The 23950-nt window shown below is 38.7% G+C and overlaps 1 protein-coding gene across 3 annotated transcripts in view; it reads right to left on the minus strand.

Annotated features, from left to right (window-relative positions):
* The window catches only part of LOC122551555 (mitogen-activated protein kinase kinase kinase 20-like), an 84752-nt gene that overhangs the window by 48082 nt on the left and 12720 nt on the right, over window positions 1-23950 (minus strand). For all 3 annotated transcript variants that reach the window (XM_043693613.1, XM_043693614.1, XM_043693612.1), the window contains exons 4-7: window positions 12242-12343; window positions 4802-4867; window positions 3211-3239; window positions 250-387 (exon numbers count right to left, since the gene is read on the minus strand). In XM_043693613.1, coding sequence (XP_043549548.1) covers window positions 250-387; window positions 3211-3239; window positions 4802-4867; window positions 12242-12343 — 335 coding nt within the window. The remainder of the gene's footprint in view (window positions 1-249; window positions 388-3210; window positions 3240-4801; window positions 4868-12241; window positions 12344-23950) is intronic.

The raw sequence follows: 23950 nt of genomic DNA on the forward strand, positions 1-23950 counted from the left end.
AAGCATAGAGTTCAAGGCCTCTAACGTGTTACTTGGATAAAAGTTAATACCCTACTTTTTACCGAAAATTTGACTCAAATATTCAGTCTCAAAAATACAGCTTTTACATGAGAATATTGGTAAATACACATTAATTTTTCACTCAAGTTTACAAGTTTCAAGAAATATCATAAATATGGAATAATGTAATTGACACTTACACAATTAATGTTTGTGAGAGACTATTTTTCTATTGCATCATATACTTACCACACCATAGGAGAACGTGTCACATGTTTCAGCCACTGGCAGGCTCTGTATAACTTCTGGTGCCATCCATGGGAAGGTTCCCACCAGGCTCATGTGTGTTGTGTGAGAGTGAAACCGTGAGGCACCAAAATCACAAATCTGGGGTAATGCAAAACGCAATCATGTAAAACATTCTTGTTTTCAAGCACAATACTACATAAAAGCTCAGAACTCTTGGCAGGGAGATTTGCTAGAGCTGCTCGGGAGGATTTAAACTAGGCAGGTCGTTGGGGGGGGCACACCCGGGGAGATTGCAAGGGAAATGAGATCAATCTGAAACTGGAACAGTTGAGAACAGAAGCGAGTCAAACATTCAGAGGAGACAGGGACAAAGCAGAGGACAAGGTAGAACTGATAAATTAAACTGCATTTATTTCAATGCAAGAGGCCTAACAGGGAAGGCAGATGAACTCAGGGCAAGGTTAGGAACTTGGGACTGAGATATCAATTACAGAAACATGGCTCGGGATGGACAGGACTGGCAGCTTAATGTTCCAGGATATAAATGCTATAGGAAGAACATAAAGGGAGACAAGAGAGAAGGGGGAGTGGTGTTTTTGATAAGGGACAGCATTACAGCTGTACTGAGGGAGGATAAATCCGGAAATACATCCAGGGATGTTATTTGGAGGGAACTGAGAAATAAGAATGGGGTGATCACCTTATTGGGATTGTATTATAGACCCCCTAATAGTCAGAGGGAAATTGAGAAACAAATTTGTAAGGACATCTCAGCTATTTGTAAGAATAATAGGGTATTTATGGTAGGGGATTTTTACTTTCCAAACATAGACTGGGACTACCATAGCGTTAATGGTTTAGATGGAGAAGAATTTGTTAAGTGTGTACAAGAACATTTTCTGATTTAGTATGTGGATGTACCTACTAGAGAAGGTGCAAAACTTGACCTACTCTTGGGAAATAAGGCAGGGCAGATGACCGAGGTGTCAGTGGGGGAGCACTCTGGGGCCAGTGACCATAATTCTATTAGTTTTAAAATAATGATGGAAAAGGATAGACCAGATCTAAAAATTGAAGAACTAAATTGGAGGAAGGCTAATTTTGACGGTATTGGGCAAGAACTTTCAAAAGCTAACTGGGGGCAGATGTTCGCAGGTAAAGGGATGGCTGGAAAATAGGAAGCCTTCAGAAATGAAATAATGAGAGTCCAGAGACAATATACTCCTATTCAGGTGAAAGGAAAGACTGGTAGGTGTAGGGAATGCTGGATGACTAAATAAATTGAGGGTTTGGTTAAGAAAAGAAGGAAGCATATGACAGGTATAGACAGAATAGATTGAGTGAATTCTTAGAAGAGTACAAAGGCAGTAGGAGTATACTTAAGAGGGAAATCAGGAGGGCAAAAAAGGGACCTGAGATAGCTTGGGCAGATAGAGTTAAGGATAATCCAAAAGAATTTTACAAATACATTAAGGACAAAACAGTAACTAGGGAGAGAATAGGGCCCCTCAAAGATCAGCAAGGCAGCCTTAGTGTGGAGCCACAGGAGATGGGGGAGATACTAAATAAGTACTTTACATCAGTGTTACTGCGGAAAAGTAAATGGAAGATATAGAATGTAGGGAAATAGATGCTGACATCTTGAAAGAGGAGAAAGTGCTGGATGTCTTGAAATGCATAAAAGTGGATAAATCCCCAGGACCTGATCAGGTGTTCCCTTGAACTCTGTGGAAAGCTAGGCAAGTGATTCCTGGACCCCTTGCTTAAGATATTTGTATCAAAGATAGCCACAGGTGAGGTGCTGGAAGACTGGAGGTTGGCTAACATGGTGCCACTACTTAAGAAAGATGGTAAGGACATGCCAGTGAACTATAGACCAGTGAGCCTGATATTGGTGGTGGGGCAGGTTGTTGGAGGGAATCCTGACAGACAGGAGGTACATGTATTTGAAAAGGTAAGGATTGATTAGGGATGGTCAACAGTGGAGTGCCACAAGGATCGGTGCTGAGTACACTACTTTTTGTCATTTACACAAATGATTTGGATGTGAGCATAGTTAGTAAGTTTGCAGATGACACCAAAATTGGAGGTGTAGTAGACAGCAAAGAAGGTTACCTCAGATTACAACAGGATCTTGATCAGATGGGCCAATGGGCTGAGAAGTGGCAGATGGAGTTTAATTTAGATAAACGCGAGGCGCTGCGTTTTGGGAAAGCAAATCTTAGCAGGACTCAGGCACTTGATGATAAGGTCCTGGGAGTGTTGCTGAATAAAGACATCTTGGAGTGCAGGTCCATAGCTCCTTGAAAGTAGAGTCGCAGGAAGATAGGAAAGTGAAGAAGGTGTTTGGTATGCTTTCCTTTATTGGTCAGAGTATTGAGTACAGGAGTTGGGAGGTCATGTTGCGGCTGTACAGGACATTGGTTAGGCCACTGTTGGAATATTGCGTGCAATTCTGGTCTCCTTCCTAGCGAAGCATATTGTGAAACCTGAAAGGGTTCAGAAAAGATTTACAAGGATGTTGCCAGGGGTGGAGGGTTTGAGCTATAGGGGGAGGTTGAATAGGCTGGGGCTGTTTTCCTTAGAGCGTCAGAGGCTGAGGGACAACCTTATAGAGGTTTGTAAAATCATGAGGGGCACAGATAGGATAAATAGACAAAATCTTTTCCCTGGGGTGGAGGGGTCCAGAACTAGAGGGCATAGGTTTAGGGTGAGAGGGGAAAGATATAAGAGAGAACTAAGGGGCAACATTTTCACACAGATGGTATGTGTATGGAATAAGCTGCCAGAGGAAGTGGTGGAGGCTATTACAATTGCAACATGCGATGGGTATATGAATAGAAGGGTTTGGAGGGATATGGTCAGGGTGCTGGCAAGTGGACTAGATTAGGTTGAGATATCTGGTTGGCATAGATGAGTTGGACCGAAGGGTCTGTTTCCATGCTATGACTCTATACTCACCTTTAGCGCTCTGTCCGCAGCAATCACCACTAGATGTAACATTAAAATGAGAGAGAGAGGTCAGATGTTATTTCAGCTGGGAAGTTTATATGTAGAAAATAGAATCAAAACAGAAAATAACAGATTTTAATTAATTAACCTTGTGGTCTTTGAGATAGTTATGAGGGATAAAACACTATTTTATCACCAAAACCACAACTTAAAAATATTCAATTTGTAGAAAATTACTGTATTATAGAATTTATTGTAAAACAAAAGGAACAAATTGCAGTCGTTTGCTCAGTTTTGTCATCCTAATATTCAATGAACTAAAGCAGAAATATTAACTTCAACTTTTCCTCCTTAATCATACTGGCTAAAGAAACTCCTGGAGGGAGCAGGAATCTGCTCTCTGAAATTCCACTGATTTTTCTCAGCTCAATAAAGAGACTGAATCCATTCTGTGCCTTCAATACTGTGGTATCCAAGACAGAAGAACGGAAGTGGAAATGGATTTCAGTTATTAAAGTAGGAGCTTTAGCATTGTCCAAAAGTGCAGTAATTGATAGTGACACAGTTATGCTGCTCTCTACCTGAGTGCGTTGGCTTGAGTTTACAGAGGACAATATTGAATCCCTAACTCAAGAAAAGGATAAAACTGTATTAGAGGTAGTTCAGAGAAGATTCATATGACTGATTCCTGGGCTGAAAGAGATACATTATAGACAGGTTGGGGCTGCATCCATTAGAATTTTGAAGAATGAGAGGTAATCTCATTGAAACATGTAAAATTCTCAAATGTGGGTACTGAGGATACTTATCGGAGAGACTAGAAATAAGGGACACAGTTCAAAAATAATTTAAATTTAAAGTAGGGAAAAGTTTGAGTTGATACACTCTTTCTTCAGTGGGTTGTTAATTGGAGAAATTATTTTTCCCAGATTGAAGTGGGTCAGGGAAATGAATGTTTTTAAGACTGTATTAGACAGACTATTGATTAAACAGCAAAGTAAAGTTGAGGTCACCAAGATCTTAACAAATAGGTGAGCAGGCCTAAAAAAATCTGAACATCCAATTCAAGCCCTCTTGTGCATCATTGATGATAAATACAGTTTCATGGACTCAGCATACAAAACATGTTTCTGAAACTGAGATCAACCATAAATATACTGCAAACAATTTCATTGTGTGCGCGATAGGAAGGAACTTTGAAACATCTGGGCTTCTTTCTTGATGAGTCATATAATATTTTGAATTTTCTTATAACTGAGTATGTAGTTCTCCTTCAAGAATACTACAGGGCAAGAGTCTCCAATGAAGTTATCCTTCAGTGCAAATTCAAAATACATCAAAATTGCTTTAAAAGATTACTTACACGTTTACAGTTTTAAAGTTACAAGTGTGGGTATGGAATTTACAAGATTGGGTGACAGGACAAAATTTTTCCATTTCCTGTACCTTTGCTGAGAACCAACACATCGGAGTCCCAAAGACACTTCTGGAAGCATGGTTACCTTAATATTGTTTTGACTGTTTAAAAATATCTCTATTTGCAAAGATTTATCTTCAAAGATATGCCTTAGTTTTTAATTTTAGTACATTAATAGCTTACCATTTCGAGACTTGAGATCCCTGTGAATTACCTTCACTGGAGCATCCATATGTAAGTAATGCATACCTTTAAGGAAAATGAGACAAACATTCAGAATATGTCACAATAAAATGGATTTATCGAAGTCTGCAAAATCTAAAGTCAAGTTAAAATACAGAAGCACGAGGAAACAGAAACAGCAGTTGTTGAAACTTAACAATGTACCAGTGAGGAAAAGCTGATCGAGGAAGATAGGAGAAGAATAAAGCATCAAGGGATGAAAAGACAGAAATGCCAAATATCATTCATCGGCTATGAGCCATTCTTTTTGGTTTAAAAATTAGAAATATTCTGCCACAGTCAATCACTCTTAACAAACACAGCACAAGAACAGCTCCAAATGTTCAAATCACAGTGATTTTAATCACTCTAGTTATCTTCAAGTGACATAATATTTCTAGGTTCGACTTTGAACCCTATTAGTATAATTGGAGATAACAACTCTTAAGTTCAGAAAACGCTTTTCAGGCATTCAAAGACCTGGCACTGTTTTAATGCAACATGATTCAAAAATGCTTTTATTCGGCAAATAATATCCATATACTTTCTACATTTCAGATTAGCTGATGAGATAAAGATGGGTGAGAGAGAATGTTTTGCTAACAGATCTAAGGAAATGACAGATGAAGCTAGTACATTGGAAATGAAGGGCCCTGATGATGGGCAGGTTGTAGGGTCTGAAGTTCAGTTTAGAGTCAAACAGACCAACTGAAGCCAGAGAACATATTTTATTAGGATCAATAAGATTGAGATGATTGACATGGTGAAAGTTAGAACTGGGAATTTGGTGGTGGTGGGCGGGGTAGGTGGTTTCAAATAGTCCATTTCTGGCTAGAAAAGCAGAGAATCATTAATGAGAGGGCAGTGCCATAAAAAAAAAGACTATGGAGAGAAAGTACAATCATCAATCACATAGAAAACTGAAGGGACGACGTGTTGTTGGCATAAGTGGTTTGGTAGCACCTGCATATCGTTTTCAAAAGAATTTTTGGATAGCAATCTGAAGTGAACCTCCAGCATAATATGCTCTCCCTAGCTCAGGATGAAATCAATTGTGAGTTAATTAATCTCAGTGATTAGTTCAAAACTAAACTCAGCTCAGGGGCAAACCCAAGGTTTTCCTGGGCGGTGCTGTATTGCACAATGCATTTATTCAAAGCTTCTAGAACAGCACGTCATGTCTCAGCCAAAGTAGATTGGGAAAGTACATGAAAAGGCAGGAAGCAAACATTTGGAAGCTTTTAAATAATCACTATATTATTTGCAGTTAACCCTTTAAGGCATGAAAATCCACTGGAAAAAGTAGCCCAATTGTAATTAATATAGGAGGTCAAGATAGAATTTGATCAAGAAAAGAAAAGTTTATAATTATACCTAAAATAGTAGTGGGAAATGGGAGAATTTTAGAATTCAGCAAAGTGAGAATGGGAGAGAAAAGAAATGAGATTAGCCAAGAAAGAAACACAGGGCTGAAATTTCCCATTTGTTGACAAAGTGCTTTCTCAAGTGAGATTCACACAAACTCACCACACGAACCCTGCCAGTGCACATACATCTCACCAATACTCATATTCCACAACTATTATTATTGTATACATCATGTGCACTCAACAACTCCCACTCATCAATCCTCCCAAACTACTAATTATTCCTTCCATTTGCGCTTCCTACTCACTGACTGGGGACACCTCATCACCTCACATCGCACATCACTGCTAAATGATATTTTATTCAGTCATTATATTCAGTCTCTTTATTGACTCATAGCAGGAATAATCATCCTCGCTCAGACTGATGTCTTCCCAGCATCACAACACACATACCAGTAATTCTAGGGCTTGCTGCATCTGACCAACAGGAATGATGGTAGCTAACCCCGTTTTAGAATCAGACAATCCCATTGAGTGACTACGGCAATATCCCTGACTGACCATAGTCCCCTTTGAGCACACGACAAATTGTTCCCCTTTTGACTTTCACACATGGCCATTTGATTGAAGCACTTGCAGTGTTTGTGCCATGTAAGCTACTGGCACATGCTGTAGATGTAACATTAACATAACACTGTGATGTACAGCAACTTGTCCATCCCTTTGATAGTTTACTGTTCTGTGGCAAGCTGCTCCCTCTCCTTTTTGAAAATTCACTTTATGCCACTTCCTTTTATGAAAGACCTACAACTAGTACCTGTTTTCGCTAACCAAAACAAAGATGAAATTTTTCCCATATAAATTAATGCTTCTACGCTTTACGCCATTTCAGCTTATGAAAGGTTTCATAGGAATGCTCTACTTTCCAATATTGGGGGATCCTGTACACTAAAAAGCAATGCAAACCATAGAGGTTGGTCACCTCCACATAAACATTAAGTGAGTAAGTGTTAAGAAATGAAACTAAAAGCCATGAGATGCATCCTGTATGGATAGAGGAGATGTACATGTGCCCCAGCACACACACAGTGACCTGGCAGAAACATGCAAGCCATAAGTGGTCACTCAGCTGCAAACTGAATTCCCCCTGAAAAGCTGAGCTGGTGTGCGAGGTGGCTTGAAAGAAGGAATGATGTTGTGTGAGGCTGGTAGGTTGACGATATCAACTTGCTTGGATTAATAGAACGGTATCTATGAAGCGTGCAGAAATGTTGTGGCGAAGATAGAATTTAAAGAAGGCTGAAGTAGCACATGGTAAGCTGTTGTCACCAGGAAACTGCCTCAGATTATGTCAGGAATCGGGACCATTCTAGGAGAATTGGTAGCTGCATAAAAATGAGGTGTGATTAGCTAATAAGGAAATACAAGCATGAAAATAAGATATTTGCCACTAATTGGTGAGATTCTGAACAAGGCCATTGAACTCTTAAGAAAAATGAAAATCATTTTTGTTTGTCAAGAATGTGATTTTTCCATTTACATAGCATTTCCCCAACTTTTTGCCACTGCCCTCACTACTCAAGGGAACGGAAAATTCTATTCATATAAACAATGTTTTATAGATATTTAAATAGGAAGAGAAGAAGAGGGAAACAGAACAGACAGCCAAACATCAGTGGAAGGCAAAATGCTAGAACCAAGGACTAGAAATGTGGTAATAGGGAACTTAGAAATCATAATATCATTAAGGGAATATGATTCAGGAGAGTCAACACAGAACAATGAAAGTAAAGGTGTGTTTGATAAATCTGTTTCATGTCTTTTGAGGGCATAAGTAATAGGACAGATAAAAGGAAAGCAGTGATTGTGGTATATTTGGGGTTTCAGAAGTATCCAAGAATTGAGATTAATATACAGTATGAGTTTAAAATCGTTAATAGTCAGAAAACAGAGTACGAATAAACAAGACTGGTTTTAGTTGGCACGTTGCAACTAGCAGGGATTCCCAATGACCAGTACTTGAGTCTCAATTATTTACAATCTACATTAATGTCCTAGATGCAAGGACTGAATGCAACGTATCCAAGTTTGTCAACAGTACATCAAGGTGGGCAAATAATTGATGAGGATGACACAAATGCTGCAAAGGATATGGACTGGTTGGATGAATAGACAACAAGGGCAGTTGGAATACTGCTGACTGAAGTGTGAAGTTATTTTAGTAGGTAACATTTTAAACAAAAACAGAATATTTCTGAATGGTGAAAAACTGGGAAATGTTGGCACTCAAAGGAAGGTGTATCCTTCTACAGGAATCACAAGCAGCAAGGAATTTGGAATGTAAACAACATATTCATGTTTATTCCCTAGGGACTAGAACACAAAAGTGAAGATGTCTTACTACAGATAGACAGGATAGAAAGTAAGGCTGCTTCAGGACTACAGTGTGCAGCTCTGCAGTTTTCTGTAAATAAATAATGGGCCATTCGGTCTGTTATTTCTGAGCCTGATTGCTCAGATCAATCAGCTGTTCTCATGCCCTTGTCCTTTCCCCGTGGTCCTGCAAATTTTCAATCTTCTTATTGAATTCCCTTCGAAATCTTTCAATGCATCTGCCTCCAAATCAAATTCAGACAAACCATTCCAGATCTGAGCTACTCGCTTGGGAAATTTATTCCTTATACAACCAGCAAGAATCCCAGAACACAACTTAATATAAATGGATTGTAACTTTTTCGATCATTGTAAATTTCTGTTCTAATTAACGCTGCATATTAGATCATGGTCTAAAAATAAGGGGTTAGGCATTTAGGACTTACATGTTCCCTAAGGGTTCTGTTGAATCTCCAAAATTCTTAACACAGCTGTTTTTGAGTTATTGTTACGTGTATTCAATACAGAAGTTGATAGACCTATCAATCACAAGGGAATTCAGGTATATAGGGATAATGCTTTCACTAAAGACTCAGCCAGATAGGATCTCAGTTAATACAAATACTGAATAAGTCAGACCCCAAAATGAAACCTGACTTGAAACATCATAAGTTTCTTTTCACTGTTAGTTACTGTGACTGTTAATTACTGAACATATTCACACGAGGCTGCCATAAACGCAAGAATGCAAGTTTAGTATGCAAAATAAAACAAACACCTACACATGCAAGATAATTTGAAAAGGTCACGACAAACAACAAAAATAATCCAATCTTTTTTCTAACAACACCCTTTTCATTCCTGGTTGCAGAGAAATATTCCACCTTCTCTTTAATTTCTCACTTGACTAAATCTATCCAATTTTCCTTTATAGACGCTGAAACCTTTCAACCCTTATTTCTAGTTGAGAGAATGGATTCTTTTCGGTTCTGACAGCCAACAGACTTCTATAAGTTCTTAGATCCAGAAGATGCAACAAACCTAACCAGTCTTATTGCTAGAATGAATCTGCTCTTCTGAACTGAAAAACTTATACATCTGCTGGTGTGAAACCAAAACATGATTGAGTTTGGTTCAGAACAATCTGCCAGTGGTTCATTGGTTTTTCTGTACGTTATAGACTCAGAAGTATAAACACTATCAATTATTACCATTAAATTCCATAATATATACAGACTACAAATAAGACAGCTATGAAATGCTAGAAATATACCAATGATTCTTTTTTTTATAATAAACCTGATTCTTGTATGTATAAATCATTTTATTCTACATAAATAATACTACAGTGGAGACTTTTCTAGAACTAGCGCAATGGCAGCACATCATAAAACAGACACAAATGTACAGAGGATCAGTTGGAACGTGAAGTATTTTGGTTCCAGTTTGTACCGACAATGCTTTTTAATATTCCTAATTCCTATCCCTCAGTGACAAAGGTCTACAGCAAACAGCTGTACTACAGCTCCAGGAAACTGGAAAATACATGATGTTAAGGAAATGGATTGGCATGGAGCACGGCTGCCAGGGACCATTAAGTTTTAGTGCCCCTCATGTTGCTGTTTTTGAGCAGGACCAGCTGAATTTGTATTGTGCTCAGCTGCTGACAGTGTTACCTGGCAAGTTATGCACAACTCAGCAAAAGCAAAAGACTTAAATTCAATAAATGAACATGAATAAATGGGAATGTACAAAAGCAAATGATTAAATGAAAAGACAGAAGACTATGGAGACAGATTTAAAAAGTGGGGCAAATCATACTTTAAAAAGTGCAATCTCTTCCACTCCTGAAGTATCTTGTTTCTAGTGGACAAGAATCCTACTATGATTTACGTAATTGGTAATTCTACAATTGTGACCTTAGTAATAATTTATAACTATACTTGGCATATCAGCAGATGCATTGTTATTTAAACTAGAAGAGAATTACAATCACTGCTGCATAGGATTTTCAAGGAATCTCAGTACTCTTTCTTGAAATTAGACAGTTGAGCAACTGCAAAATAAAAGTCTTTTTATAACTTCTGGCATACATCTGATTTCATTTTGAGTTAGAAATTAGAATCTCTGCTGATATTGAAGCAACAATGACAGTAGCAATCCATTGCATTTGCTACTCAATAACTCAGCAATATTAAGAATTCCCCAACAATTATGCTTCCCCTCTCTCTAAACACCACAATATATACTCAAGAATAGTTGTTATATCTTGGCAACATGGTTATATCTTGTATGGAAATCTGGACAGACTGTCAATGAGGTAGCAATGCTGCTGAATTTGATTCAATCATCGCTTAATTTCTACATGCATGTTAACTTTCAATGGGGCACTGAGCAGTTAGATTAGGACTTTTTTTTGTGGTGATACATTTATATTTGTTCCCTCAGCCAGGGTTGAAGTCAGATATAGTGACTTAAACACCGCCTTAGCTGAGGTCAGATTAGGTCACCAAAAAGCAGCAACTAAAGCTTTAACTTGGTCACTGGCCCTCAGATTCATCGTTTTCAAATAAAAGACTCTTGAAAAACACTTAGGAGTCAGAGTTGTACAACACGAAAACAGACCCCTTTGCTCCAACTCTTCTGTGCTGACCAAATACCCAAAACAATCTATTCCCATTTGCCAGCATTTGGACTATATCCCTTCCTATTCATGTACCCATCCAATGTCTTTTAAATATTGTAGTTGTACCATCCTCCACCACCTCCTCTGGTAGCTCATTTTGTATTCACACCACCCTGTGTGTGAAAAAGTTGCCCTTCAGGTCCCTTTTCAATCTTACCCCCTCTCAGCTTAAGCCTATGCACTTGATTAATGTATCTGATAGGTTTTCATGCCTGCCATTGCTGATGCAAGATTCCAGATTTATTTAATTCATTCAACTTAAATTCAGCAACTGCCAGAATAGAAGTTGAACCCATATCTCCAGATTATCAGTTCAACAGCACAGCCACAATACCACTGTCACCTTAATTGCTGCATGAGCACATTGTGGTCAGCTACAGGGGGTAATTATATTCTCAGTACTTAGTCAACTGCAGATTTGAAAGCCTTTGCTCAGTATGAAGTTCATTGCAAGAGGTAAATCGATTGAATAGTGTTATTCACAAAGTATTTTTTGAACTGCAGTGCAACAATAAACATTAAAACACTTACTAATAAACAAGATTTAGAAAAATGGCCAAAATTATTTAAATTTAAAATGTATGATTCAAATTCAAGACTTCCTATCATTCAATCATTTTCTGAATTCACACTGGAACACTGTAGTTGAGATGGCATTTACTGGACGTATAGATCCCATACAGTTAATTTTCCAACTGAAGCCCATAGACACACAACAGCAATGCATTTATTCTGGTTGCTACAATCTAATGAAACTGGTGTAACAAGATAGTTATTAAAATAATTTCTTGCCCTCCAGTACCAAAGTTGGGGGATAGGGCCAGGCTGAGCCTACTATCTTATGACTTTAGATTTTATTTTTGATGTACAATCTGCTCTTAAATATAATAGTTTGTGATTTGGAGGCATAGACATACAAATATACACGTATCATTTCAAAACAAAAACTCTCCTATTATGAAGGTTCATTACCTTTAGCAATATCTGTTGCCCAAGTCATAATTTGATCCATGTCCATTTCCTCACTTTTAGCACTTGACAGGTAATCATACAGTGACCCTCCATGAGCATATTCTAATGAAAGAGAAAGAAAAAACCCATCAAATATTACTTTGAAAAGAATAGATAAAATAATTCAACTATACTTTTAAATACAATATAGAAACTAGAATAAAAATTCCCTATTGCAGAAAAGTGTTAACAGTTCACAGACTCTCATGTTACAGATTATTGGTACAACCAAGGCCCAATTACTCCGATGTTCAGATAATTGTTGGAGCAGCACAAACTGGAGATGCACATTTGGATCATGCTGCACTTGCATGGGACTAGCTTGGGAAATTGAAGATTCTGATGGGTAATTCCACTGCATCTGGAACCCTCTAAATTTATTTTTTCCAAGTTGGATGATTGGGAGGGCTCTGCTTCGGTTAAGCTAATAGTTATCCAGGGAAAGTCAGAGAGTTAAAATCTTGTATAATGCCTGCGTAGCGAGCAAGTTAACCTTCCAATCTAGCACTCACCATTCCAACTACATCTCTTCCAGACACGATAACCACACACACAATTAAGCAACTCTTCACAAATAAACTAACTCCACACTCCCTGCTGTGCAGCCCGAATCGCTGGGACCACACTCCTCAGATGCATCATTCCATGTCCCCACCCAAAACCGGCTCCCCCCACCTCTCTTCAAACCAGACCTGACAATCCCTTCTACAACCATCCCTAATCACTCCATCTCTTATCTGGAACACTAACCCCTTAAACAAATGTACCCTGACCTCTCACTAACCTTACAAACTTACCCTTTCACTGCAGCTATCAAAGGGTCTGGCTGTGCTTCCTGACATTTAAAACAAGAATGTGGCACAATTACTGCTGCAAAAGAGGGCATGTCTGACTTTCTCTGACTATCCTGTGTTCAGTTTCCATTGCATCATACTGTAAACATTTGCTATAATTGTCTCTTATGATCTTACACTCCACAACCACTTGATGAAGGAGCAGCACTCTGAAAGCTAGTGCTGCCAAATAAACCAGTTGGACTATTGTCTGGTGTTGTGAGATTTTTAACTTTGTACACCCCAGTCCAACACCACCACCTCCAAATCTGTGTTGTGTGGGAATTGTTTGATGCCAGATTTGCTCCACATTGATGAAGGAGCCAGGATCAGAATTCCCGACTAGAAATAGAGCTCAGTCCTCATAGGAAAAGATAGCAGCAGAGTGGGTAAACTGTGATTGTCACTCTCAGAATATCTTTGCTTTTGTTCTACTCATGAATGACATATTTCATAAAAATAAAAAAAAGTAATAAAGTAGGTTAACGGCTGAATACTAGTATCTCAAAAAAGTCATTGTGACTTTGAATCTGAGAAATGCAGGCTATTCACAATATATCTACTGCAACTGTTCGTTTCTTTTACAGTTCACTGATATATGATTTCTGGGATAGGCCTTCTGCATGGATTATATAATCCACTCAGCAGCTTCTCTCACTTCTCTCCCTTGCCTCAGTCTACCTGACCAACCTTCCAAGGACCTTCTCCCCTGTACTAACTTAGTCCATAAACTGGAGAAAGCTTGGTTCAATCTCCCCCCATGCTATCCCCAGGTTTCTCTTGTCCAACTGACCCATCTCCTGCTAACCCAACTCTATTTCCACCAAAGCTGCTGACTACCAAATACCCCTCTTGGTTCCCATAACAGCTGATAATGTTGATGATTTTCTCACCCCAGGTACTATCCTCCTTCAAAGCTGCTGTCATTACCCCTTTCCACAAGAGAAAAAAAAGTCTTCACAAATTCACCTTGAACCTTCCTTTCATCCTCGAAGCTGTTTCCTCCTGCGTCATGCCCATCTTTCCAGAATTCCATGTTTCAATCAGGATTCCATCCCTATCACTGTACTGAAAAACATCTTGAATTGATCTTAATTTCTATTCAATTTGGTAAAGGAAAACGAATTCTGTATGTCTTTTCCCACCTACCTGCTGCCTTTGACACAGTTAGGTCACATTATTCTCTTCCAATGCCTCTCCACTGGCCCAATTCCATTATTAACTAACCATAGCTAGGAAATCATTAGCAATGATTTTTCTTCTCACTGCCATAACATTACTATTGATGTCTCTCAAATAATCTACCCTTGCCTTCTCTGTATTTCCCATCTTTGTGCTGCTCAATGAAAATCAGTCAGAAAATTATGTTTCCACATATATACAGCTGAATGTTCAGCCCTATCTCATAACCAACTCTCTCATACTCCCTCATCCACCCACTTGATTTTAAATTGTCAATACACTTGTTTGTGATCCAATATCAAAGGACCAGAAATTTCTTGCAATTAAGTGCTGGGAAGGCTAAGACCTTCAGTTTCTAGCATAAACTCTGTCTAATTCAGCCTCAAAAGAACAAACAGTTCACAACCTTGACCTTTTATTCAAACCAGAGATAACGTTCTGACCATAGATCCACAATATTACAAAGACAACCTATTCCCAACTCCTTAACATCACCTGACTCAGCTCACCTGTCACTGAAAACCTCACTCATGCCTTCTGTTACTTCCAAACGTTACTGTTTCATGTTTTCCTGGCCTGCTTGCTAACTTCTACCCTTCACACACTTGGGCCATCCAAAACTCTGCTGTCCATTCAAACCAATATTATCTCCTTATCCAGTCACTTAATTAAGCAACATTTCAAATGTAAAATTTACATTCTTCTACTGGTATAATCTCAAATGCCAAACTCTTTCAGAAATCAATTCTCCTCTAATTCTGTCATCTTGAACATTCCTGAGTATAACCATTCCATCACTGCTGCTGTGCCTGGTCCTCAAGGCATTGACTTCCCTCATTAAAATCCTCAGCTTTTCTTTTTGTCTTGAAGACACTCCTTAAAACCTCTCTCTTTGATCAAGCTTTTGTTTGTTAGCGCTAATTTTTCATTGTGATTTACTGTACGGTTTCTGTTTTATAATGCTCCTGCGAACAACTTGGGTGTTCTATTATAGGAAGGCATATTGTCAGTGCCAGTTTGGAAACTACTCCTATTAATAGGTATTTCTTGGAGATCTGAAAAGCTGGAAATGTGGAATTGTTCAAAGTGGGTTTGGGACTGAAAGGCAGGTGGCAGAATGCAGTTTCCCTAATTTTATTTAAAAATGTCTTTACTCAGAGTGTTATCAATGTTTCAGCATCATTTCCATTATCAAAAGCAAATGAGCCCTTAGGAACCTTCAGCATTCTGATGTTGAAAACCTGGAGGTCAAGTGTGGCCAGTGCAGGGCTTCAGGAAAGCACAAGGAAATGGCAGTGGCACAGAACGTTAATGTAACCACATGATCAGTGTCAGGAAAGCAAAGCCAAAAAGGTGATTGACAGGGCTGGAAAGGCAATAGCCTAAACCATAACCTCCCTTTCTTCTTTTTCCACAGTACCTAGTACGCACACCAAACTCTCAAAAAACAAAACAGGAAATCTCACATTGAGCACTTCAAACTGGCTCAACATTATTACCACAATACAATCCTATAGAATCAATGCCTACATAGCTTTTTAATCTAACATCATTTAAATAAGAAACTTGCAAACACGCTATACCAATTTGGTAACTTTATACGTGTCAGTGTTATACGTGGCAGGCAACCACAAGCAAAGGAACAGTGTTGGATGGTGGGGAGTTTGATCCTAGTACCAAGAATCTTGACTGTTCATTAGGAAAAAACTGATGGCCTAACTTGTCACTTTGGCTACAGAGGATAAAACTCTCCATTGGTTGGAGTCATTTGAACACAAAGGAAGATGGCTATAGTTGTTCAAGATCTATCTTCTCAGTTCAGCCAACCTGTTCAGATGTATTGTGACACACCTCTGAAGCAGGTGGTTCTTGAACCCAAGCTTTACTTGACCAGACATACTGACACTACTGGTGCGCCATAGAAAGTTAGTTCTCCAGAGTAGATATTTTCTACTCAAACTGTTCAGAGATGATATTACACATCTTTGGAACACAGGAGATTAGAATCCAGATCTCCTGGATAAGAGGTAGTGACACTACCGGTATGCCACAAGATCCCTTCTGGGGAGATGGAATATTTTATAATCAACCTGTACAGAGATGTTACTACACATCTCTGGAGCAAGTGGGACTTGAACCTGCCTGCATTTCCTGCTTTATTACCCTTTATTGATATTCATGAGTACAAGGACTAGCGAGTTTTGAGAAGATTTGTAGCTCAAATTGAGGTTCTGGATGTAGGTTTGCTCGTTGAGCTGGAGAGAGCTACCCTTAAAAGGTTCTACTTACTAGTTTCTTTTCCAGATCCCCGACTTTGACTCATAGGTGCAGATTCCTCTTTCTAACTACTTAGTTGATGATATGAACAATATATAGCATTTCAATTCACCTCTCCATATGTTAAAGTAACTTCAGTACAGAAGTAGTTTATTGATTTGTTCCTTTGCTTATCCTTACCTGTCAGTTTACCTTCTCAACTCAGTGCTCTCCAGGAAGTCAATGACCTATTTGACCTTGGCATTAGACCATAAGATATGGGAACAGAATTAAGTCATTCACCCCATCGAGTCTGCTCTATCATTCAATTCTGAATAAGGCAACACAGCATACTGGATCCACATTTGTGATTGCTGAAACAACTTTCTGCACCCAGCTACAGAATCACATCATTATTACTTTTCCCAATCTCCTTTCTGCACCAACCTCCACCCCCAGCCATGTATATCTGAGCTTATGCTACTGAATTTACTATTTAAATTCATGATCAATAAGCTGCTACTCCTGTGCTGAAGTCACTTTTACATATGGAGAGGCTAATGAAACGTTTTAATTTTCATTAAACTTTCATTATTTAAAATCCTTAGATTACAATTCATTTAAAATACAAATCTATTCAGTTTTATTATCGCTTGGTGTTTAACGTCAAACTTTATCATCAAGACATGACAAATTAATTAATCACTGATTTATTTGCGATCAATGATGGAATCGGCATCAGATAATAAGTGATTTGTCATCATAAAAACTAATTTAGTTGATCAATACAATATCATAGAATCCCAATTGTGGAAGCAGGCCAATCAACCCAAAGAATACACACCATCCCTAGAAAGAACATTCCACCCAGAGCACTGCTTGACCTATCCCTGTAACCCTGCATTTCCCATGGCCAATTCACCATGCCTGCACATCTATGAACACTATGGACAACTTAACATGGCTAATCCACCTAACCTGCAAATCTTTGGATCATGGAGGAAACTGGAGCACCGCAAGGAAACCTACACAGACAAGGGGAGAATATACAAACCACACACAGAGACTCATGAGGCAGGAATCCAAACCAGGTTCCTAGCTGGTGAGGGAGCAATGCTAACAACTAAGCCCAATATAGTTGATTCATTTAGATTCAATTACGTTTACAAGTATATTCAACCCAGCTGCATTCCATTTCTCCACTCTGACTGTTTGTAGTGATATAACTTTGATATCACTATTTGCCTTTCCCAGCCTCTGGTCTCTTGGCGCACTACTCTGCTTCTTTTATCCAGTTTCTACTCTCTTGACTCCCCGAGTCTCTGCTTTACTCCCACTCATTTATATCCAGCCAAGTAACAGCTTTTAAGAATGACAATTTGATCAGTTCAGTTGCCATGCAGCCTATGTAGCCTAGACCACACCTATGTTGCTAAGTGAAAGATTTTCTACGGAAGTTAGGAAGATCGAGAATTAGTCGTTTTGACTCCGAGAAAACGATTGTTATCTGACCGAAAATAGAGTGGACAATCAATATTTATACTAAAAATGTTTCAGGCATGAGCCTTTCTTCAGGAATCCTGAAGAAGGGCTCATGCCCAAAACGTCGATTCTCCTGTTCCTTGGATGCTGCCTGACCTGCTGCGTTTTTCCAGCAACACATTTTCAGCTCTGATCTCCAGTCCTCACTTTCTCCTAATCAATATTTGTAGTTGCTTTAAGATGTTTCTCCCAGCAATTTATATAAAACCCTGTTCTTTGAAATTTGCAGAGGAGTTTGTAGCACCATGATAATTGTAGCTCCATGATATTGGCACTACACAAAATTATAAGGTAAGCAAAACCTGTGAACTGAAGATTCTTTATGTACCTCCTCAAAAGTCAAATCTCTGCTATTCTCCTCTATCAACATGCAAGTTGGCTACAGTAATACTGTAGTTATCAGTAGTCCAGCTGCTTTTGTAGTGCTCTCTGCATCATATCTGATAGCAGTATCTCTGTGGATGTAACTTCTTTTTTAAAATCATGTAGAGTCACTGGTTTAGTAAGCACATTACCCAATTTCCTAATTATCCCAAGACTGCTCTCGCTTCACTCTCCTTTCTTAGCTCGGTTTCTTGCTCACTTGAATGAAACATTCGCATGTTCAATAACACATTCAGTCTTTTCCCATACCTAATCCCTCTTTCCAACCAAATGTTGGATGCTTTATTGCTGCAAGGCCTAGACATTAAGCAAAAGGTGAAAAAATATATTTGAGTTAATTTAGTAAAGCAGCAGTGAGTATGTGAACTATACAGAAAACAAACTTTACTACAAGGAAAACTAACAAGGATTCAGATGCAGGATCACAGTAGCAATTTAGACATGTCAGCATACAAGTTAAATGACTGAAAAATGCTATGTTGTAACTAGATATCTGCTTGAAAATTCAAGACTGATACAGACTGATGTATATACAGTATTAAAAATGTAAGGCAAGTGCAAACCATTGTAATTCTGTAAGAATGAGTGAGCGGGACACAAGTAGAAGATATACACAGTTGGAGGCAAACTTTTTGTAAAAAGCATGCGAGCAGCCTGACAGCTATTTAGCCAAGTATGATACATACTTCATGTCCTGCCTCTCTTACAAAAGAATATATTATACAAACAGTGCTGCTATTCACTTGTTTATTAGAAGAAATATGCCTTTTACATATTCTGAAATTAAACTGTAGAAAATGGTCTTCCAACAATGATTAGAAATGAACATTTGATTTGCATGCCACTATAACTATTAATTGTTAGAATTCAATTTTGGCAGCCAATCAAAATTGAAGTTTCATGTATGCATAACTAACACAAACTGTATGTGGCTTAGAGTTGTTATTTGCAAACCATTCATCAGCCTTTATCTGTATTGAATTTTCAAGCAGATTCCGAGCAACGCAGCATTTCCCAGTAATTTAACATTGATAGTGCAGGAAATAAGAGCAACTTAAGCTAACAAACTATATCTCCTAGCAGAGAGAATGATTTATTTCAAATATGGTTACAAGCATTCATAACTAAATAGGAAGGAACTTGTTGAACTGAAACCATCTCCTCCTGGATACACATTTTGTTCAGCACTTGAAGCCAGGCTCTCAAGTCACGTGGCTTTATGAAGTCTAATTCACTCTAATGAAGCTGGTAACAAATAACTGGCTACTTACTCTGCTACTGCCAGTAGCACCTCTGTAAAAATAAAAGTCCCAACTGGCATATTGTCAGTTTTTTTTAAATACACAAATCTCTCGAGTTCAACAGGAAGAAAATCTAAGCGGATTGCTCAGGAGATTACTCTACAATTGAAGCTCCAAACACAAAGACGCACATGTTGGTTGTACATGGCAGGAATTCAGGTGGCATCGGTGCACTGTGTCATACCCCTGACAGCCAGTACGTAAGGAAAGAAAAGCCAGTCGTTACTAGATTTAGCAAAAGAGTGAAACCTCACAAATTAACATGTAACTCTACACTACCCATATCAATGTCTTTTGATGCTCAAGTAACCATTCAATCAATGCCCCCAACTCATACACGTTTATCAATTGATGCAACTAACAACACTTAGGTCTTAGTATAAAAACATTATCTTATATGTAAATCAGTCAGATGCTTGGGATACCAAAGAAGTAAATTTCTTGTAAATACACATGCATGCTAGTTTTGGGAGGAAGTCCCTCTTCGGACATATCTATCACTGTTGAATTGCACCACTGCTGAATGTGATGGATTCAAAACAGCGCGAGCAGCCCAAAACTGGGTACACCCAAATTCCTGTGTGCAGAATTGAATTCCAACACAATCAGTAACCTCAGGACTCGACATCTCTTTTCAACTTACCATTGAGACAGGCACCGACTATGGTTCAAGGGGAAGTGTTGAACAGAATGCCAGGAGCAACACCAGACATTTAAAACATGAGTGCCCAAACTAATAAAGCCATGAACAAGGATACAATCATATGCCCTATAGGCAGAGCTAAGACAATCTATAAACAACAGGGATGGACAAACCTTTTCAGCCCTATTACAAACTGTGAATGGATTTGGGCAATTAAATAACTAATGAGAGGGAGTGACTCCTCAATATCCTCATCTGTAATTATACTAAAGCACAGCACACAAAAGCAAAAGACAAGACTAAAGCATTTGTTGCCATATTCAGGCAGATGTGCAAGTTGCTGACCCATCTTGACCTTCTCCTGAGAACTCCAGTATCACAGCTTCAACTTACTCCACATGATATCAACAACCACTGAATGCAATGAAACAGCATAGACAATGAACATCAACAGCTATGACACTCTAATCTACTTGACAATGTGGCAAATTGACAATGTGGACAGATACAGCCTGTTCCCAAAAGGTTGGGAGAATGCAGTCATTCAACTAGTGCATCAGGATCAACAAAATACTGAGTGGTATCATGGACTGTGGTATCAAGCAGCACTTCCTCAATAATGTTCACTTTAAGTTCTGCCTGGAACTCCCTGCTCCATTCCTCAATGCAGCCTTACTCCAAATGGGATGTTGCTGAACAAAGAGACCTTGGAGTGCAGGTTCATAGCTCCTTGAAAGTGGAGTCACAGGTAGATAGGACAGTGAAGAAGGCATTTGGTATGCTTTCCTTTATGGGTCAGAGTATTGAGTTCAGGAGTTGGGAGGTCATGCTGCAGCTGTACAGGACATTGGTTAGGTCACTTTTGGAATATTGCGTGCAATTCTGGTCTCCTTCCAATCGGAAAGATGTTGTGAAACTTGAAAGGGTTCAGAAAAGATTTACAAGGATGTTGCCAGGGTTGAAGGATTTGAGCTTTAGGGACAGGCTGAACAGGCTGGGGCTGTTTTCCCTGGAGCATCAGAGGCTGAGAGGTGACCTCATAGAGGTTTATAAAATCATGAGGGGCATGGGTAAGATAAATAGACAAAGTCTTTTCCCTGGGGTGTGGGAGTCCAGAACTAGAGGGCATAGGTTTCAGGTAAGTAGGGAAAGATATGAACAAGGCCTAAGGGGCAACTTTTTCATGCAGAGGGTGGTACGAGTATGGAATGAGCTGCCGGAGGAAGTGGTGGAGGCTTGTACAATTGCAACATTTAAAAAGCACCTGGATGGGTATATGAATAGGAAGGGTTTGGAGAGATATGGGCCGGGTACTGGCAGGTGGAACTAGATTGGGTTGGGATATCTGGTCGGCATGGACAAGTTGGACTGAAGGGCCTGACTCTATGACAAATATAAACAAGAGAGCTGAATTCTAGAGATGAGGTGAGAGTTACTTTCAGATCAAGGAAGCATTTGACTGAGTGTGCTATCACGAAGCACTAATAAAACTGAAGCAAATGCAAATCATGGAGAAAGTTCTGTCATAAATAGCATAAAGGAAGATGGTTATAACTGCTGCAGATCAATAATTTCAGGCCCAGGATCTCACTGTAGATTTCCTTAAGGTAGCTTCCCAAGTAACATTAGTTGCTTCCTTAATCACCTTCCCTCAATCATAGGATCAGAAATCAAATGCCTGGAGATGAATGATAATATCCCTTTCCATTTTATTCCATGGCTCTCAAAAAGGAATTAGATAAACATTTCCAAAAAGAAAAACAGGACTAAATAAAAGATCTGGGGAGTAAAACAAGCTGTTTTGCTCTTCAGAGAGAGACATGGGGACTAACAGGCTGTGTGTCGCTTTCTGTGTGGGAACCAATATATTTCCAACAGTAGAGAAACCACTACCTCCTTTTGAGGCTCAATGGTATTACAATTACTAAATCCTCCACATCAAAATCTGGAGGGTTACCATTATTCAGGTTATTCTGTCTGAACACTGTTTGCAGACTTGAGGATAATCTGCTAAGTAACAAGCTGTTCAGCTCAAGTCTCTTGTTTCTGAAGCACCTTCATGGAGAATTCAGCATGAAATCTGAATTTCCTGAGGAAGCAGTGTCTACCAAGATCCCAGAGATGATGTTAGTCACACACATCAATACATGCCAGAACATCTCACCTGACCATTCCAAGCCTCATCATTTCAGCCCTCAAGACCTAAGACAGATTGGCCCAAATGTTTTTTCTCTGGAAATTTATCTCCGCAAAAATAAATCTATTTTTTTTCTCACCTCTACCTGGTGTGTGCATTTGTGTCATTTACAGGGATAAAAATTCCAAATCCATACTACAATCCAAGTTTGTTAACTAATTTTGCATATTTATTGAACAAGCTTGTTTTATAATAAATCAATAATTTGGAGATTAAAGTAAACTTGCTTGATTAATTTTTTTTTAAATTACAAGTTCAACCTCAAAAAAAGCACAAAGCTGGCCATATCAGAAACCAGACAGAATAGGTTAAATTTACATTGTGACCCTTGTGCTAATGGGACAAAAGAAAAACAGTGCATTGCTTCCACAACAACAGGAAATGGATTAATGGAATTAGAAGGGAAAATTTAATAAATAGTAGAAGGAAAGAAAGATATAGACTTGTATGGACAGAGCAGGGCTCTTTGGGAACAAAAAAACAAGTAGAACAGGTTGACTGGTGTCTGCCATTCCATAATTTCAATGCTGCCATGTGAAGCAGCACTTGTGTCCAAGTGCACCTGTTAGCAGAATTAAAACAGCATGTATACAAGTTTAAAAACATTCTGCTTGTCAATCACATATAAACTTTAAGAGGCTGTTTCTGTATCAGTACAATATTTTATAAGTTTGAAAAGACACGTATTGGTGTCTCTTTCAATGTGATACATAACTATTTAAATTCTATATTTAAACTTTAAAGTTAAAACTTTTTGGTGACAAACACTACACTGTAATAAACTCAATATTCCTTCAGCCAATGTAAATATGCATCAAGAATACAGAAGGCAATAGAAAGAAAACAAGACTTCACATCTTTTCTCGAAGGCCTATTTGTAAGCATCTATAATGTCAGAATCTCACATTGCAAAACTTTCCTGGATTGTGAGGTGGAAGCCATAAGTAAATTCACATGAAAAAGGAGGAGTAGCCATTTGGCGCACTGATTGTGCTCCGACATTTAATAAAAGCATGGCTGGTCTGATGTGCCATTATGTCGCCTCCTATATTCTTGACTCCTTTGCATTAAAAATACATATACGTCAGCCTTGTAAATAGTCGATAACCCAGCCTCAAGGGCTTCTTGGAGAGGAGAATTCCAAAGACTGATGATCCTCTGAGGAGAAATTCTTCATCTTCATCTTAAATGATGGCACCACTCCCACAATTCAATATACCGTCATAAACCAAAACATTCATTTTCAGATTACAAATGTAAGCAGCTGCACTTGAAGTACATTTAAATAGTGTTTAAACAAGTTTTAAAAACTATTCAGACCATATGAATACT

This window comes from Chiloscyllium plagiosum, chromosome 7 (genome assembly GCF_004010195.1).
Source record: "Chiloscyllium plagiosum isolate BGI_BamShark_2017 chromosome 7, ASM401019v2, whole genome shotgun sequence".
NCBI classification, from domain to species: domain Eukaryota; kingdom Metazoa; phylum Chordata; class Chondrichthyes; order Orectolobiformes; family Hemiscylliidae; genus Chiloscyllium; species Chiloscyllium plagiosum.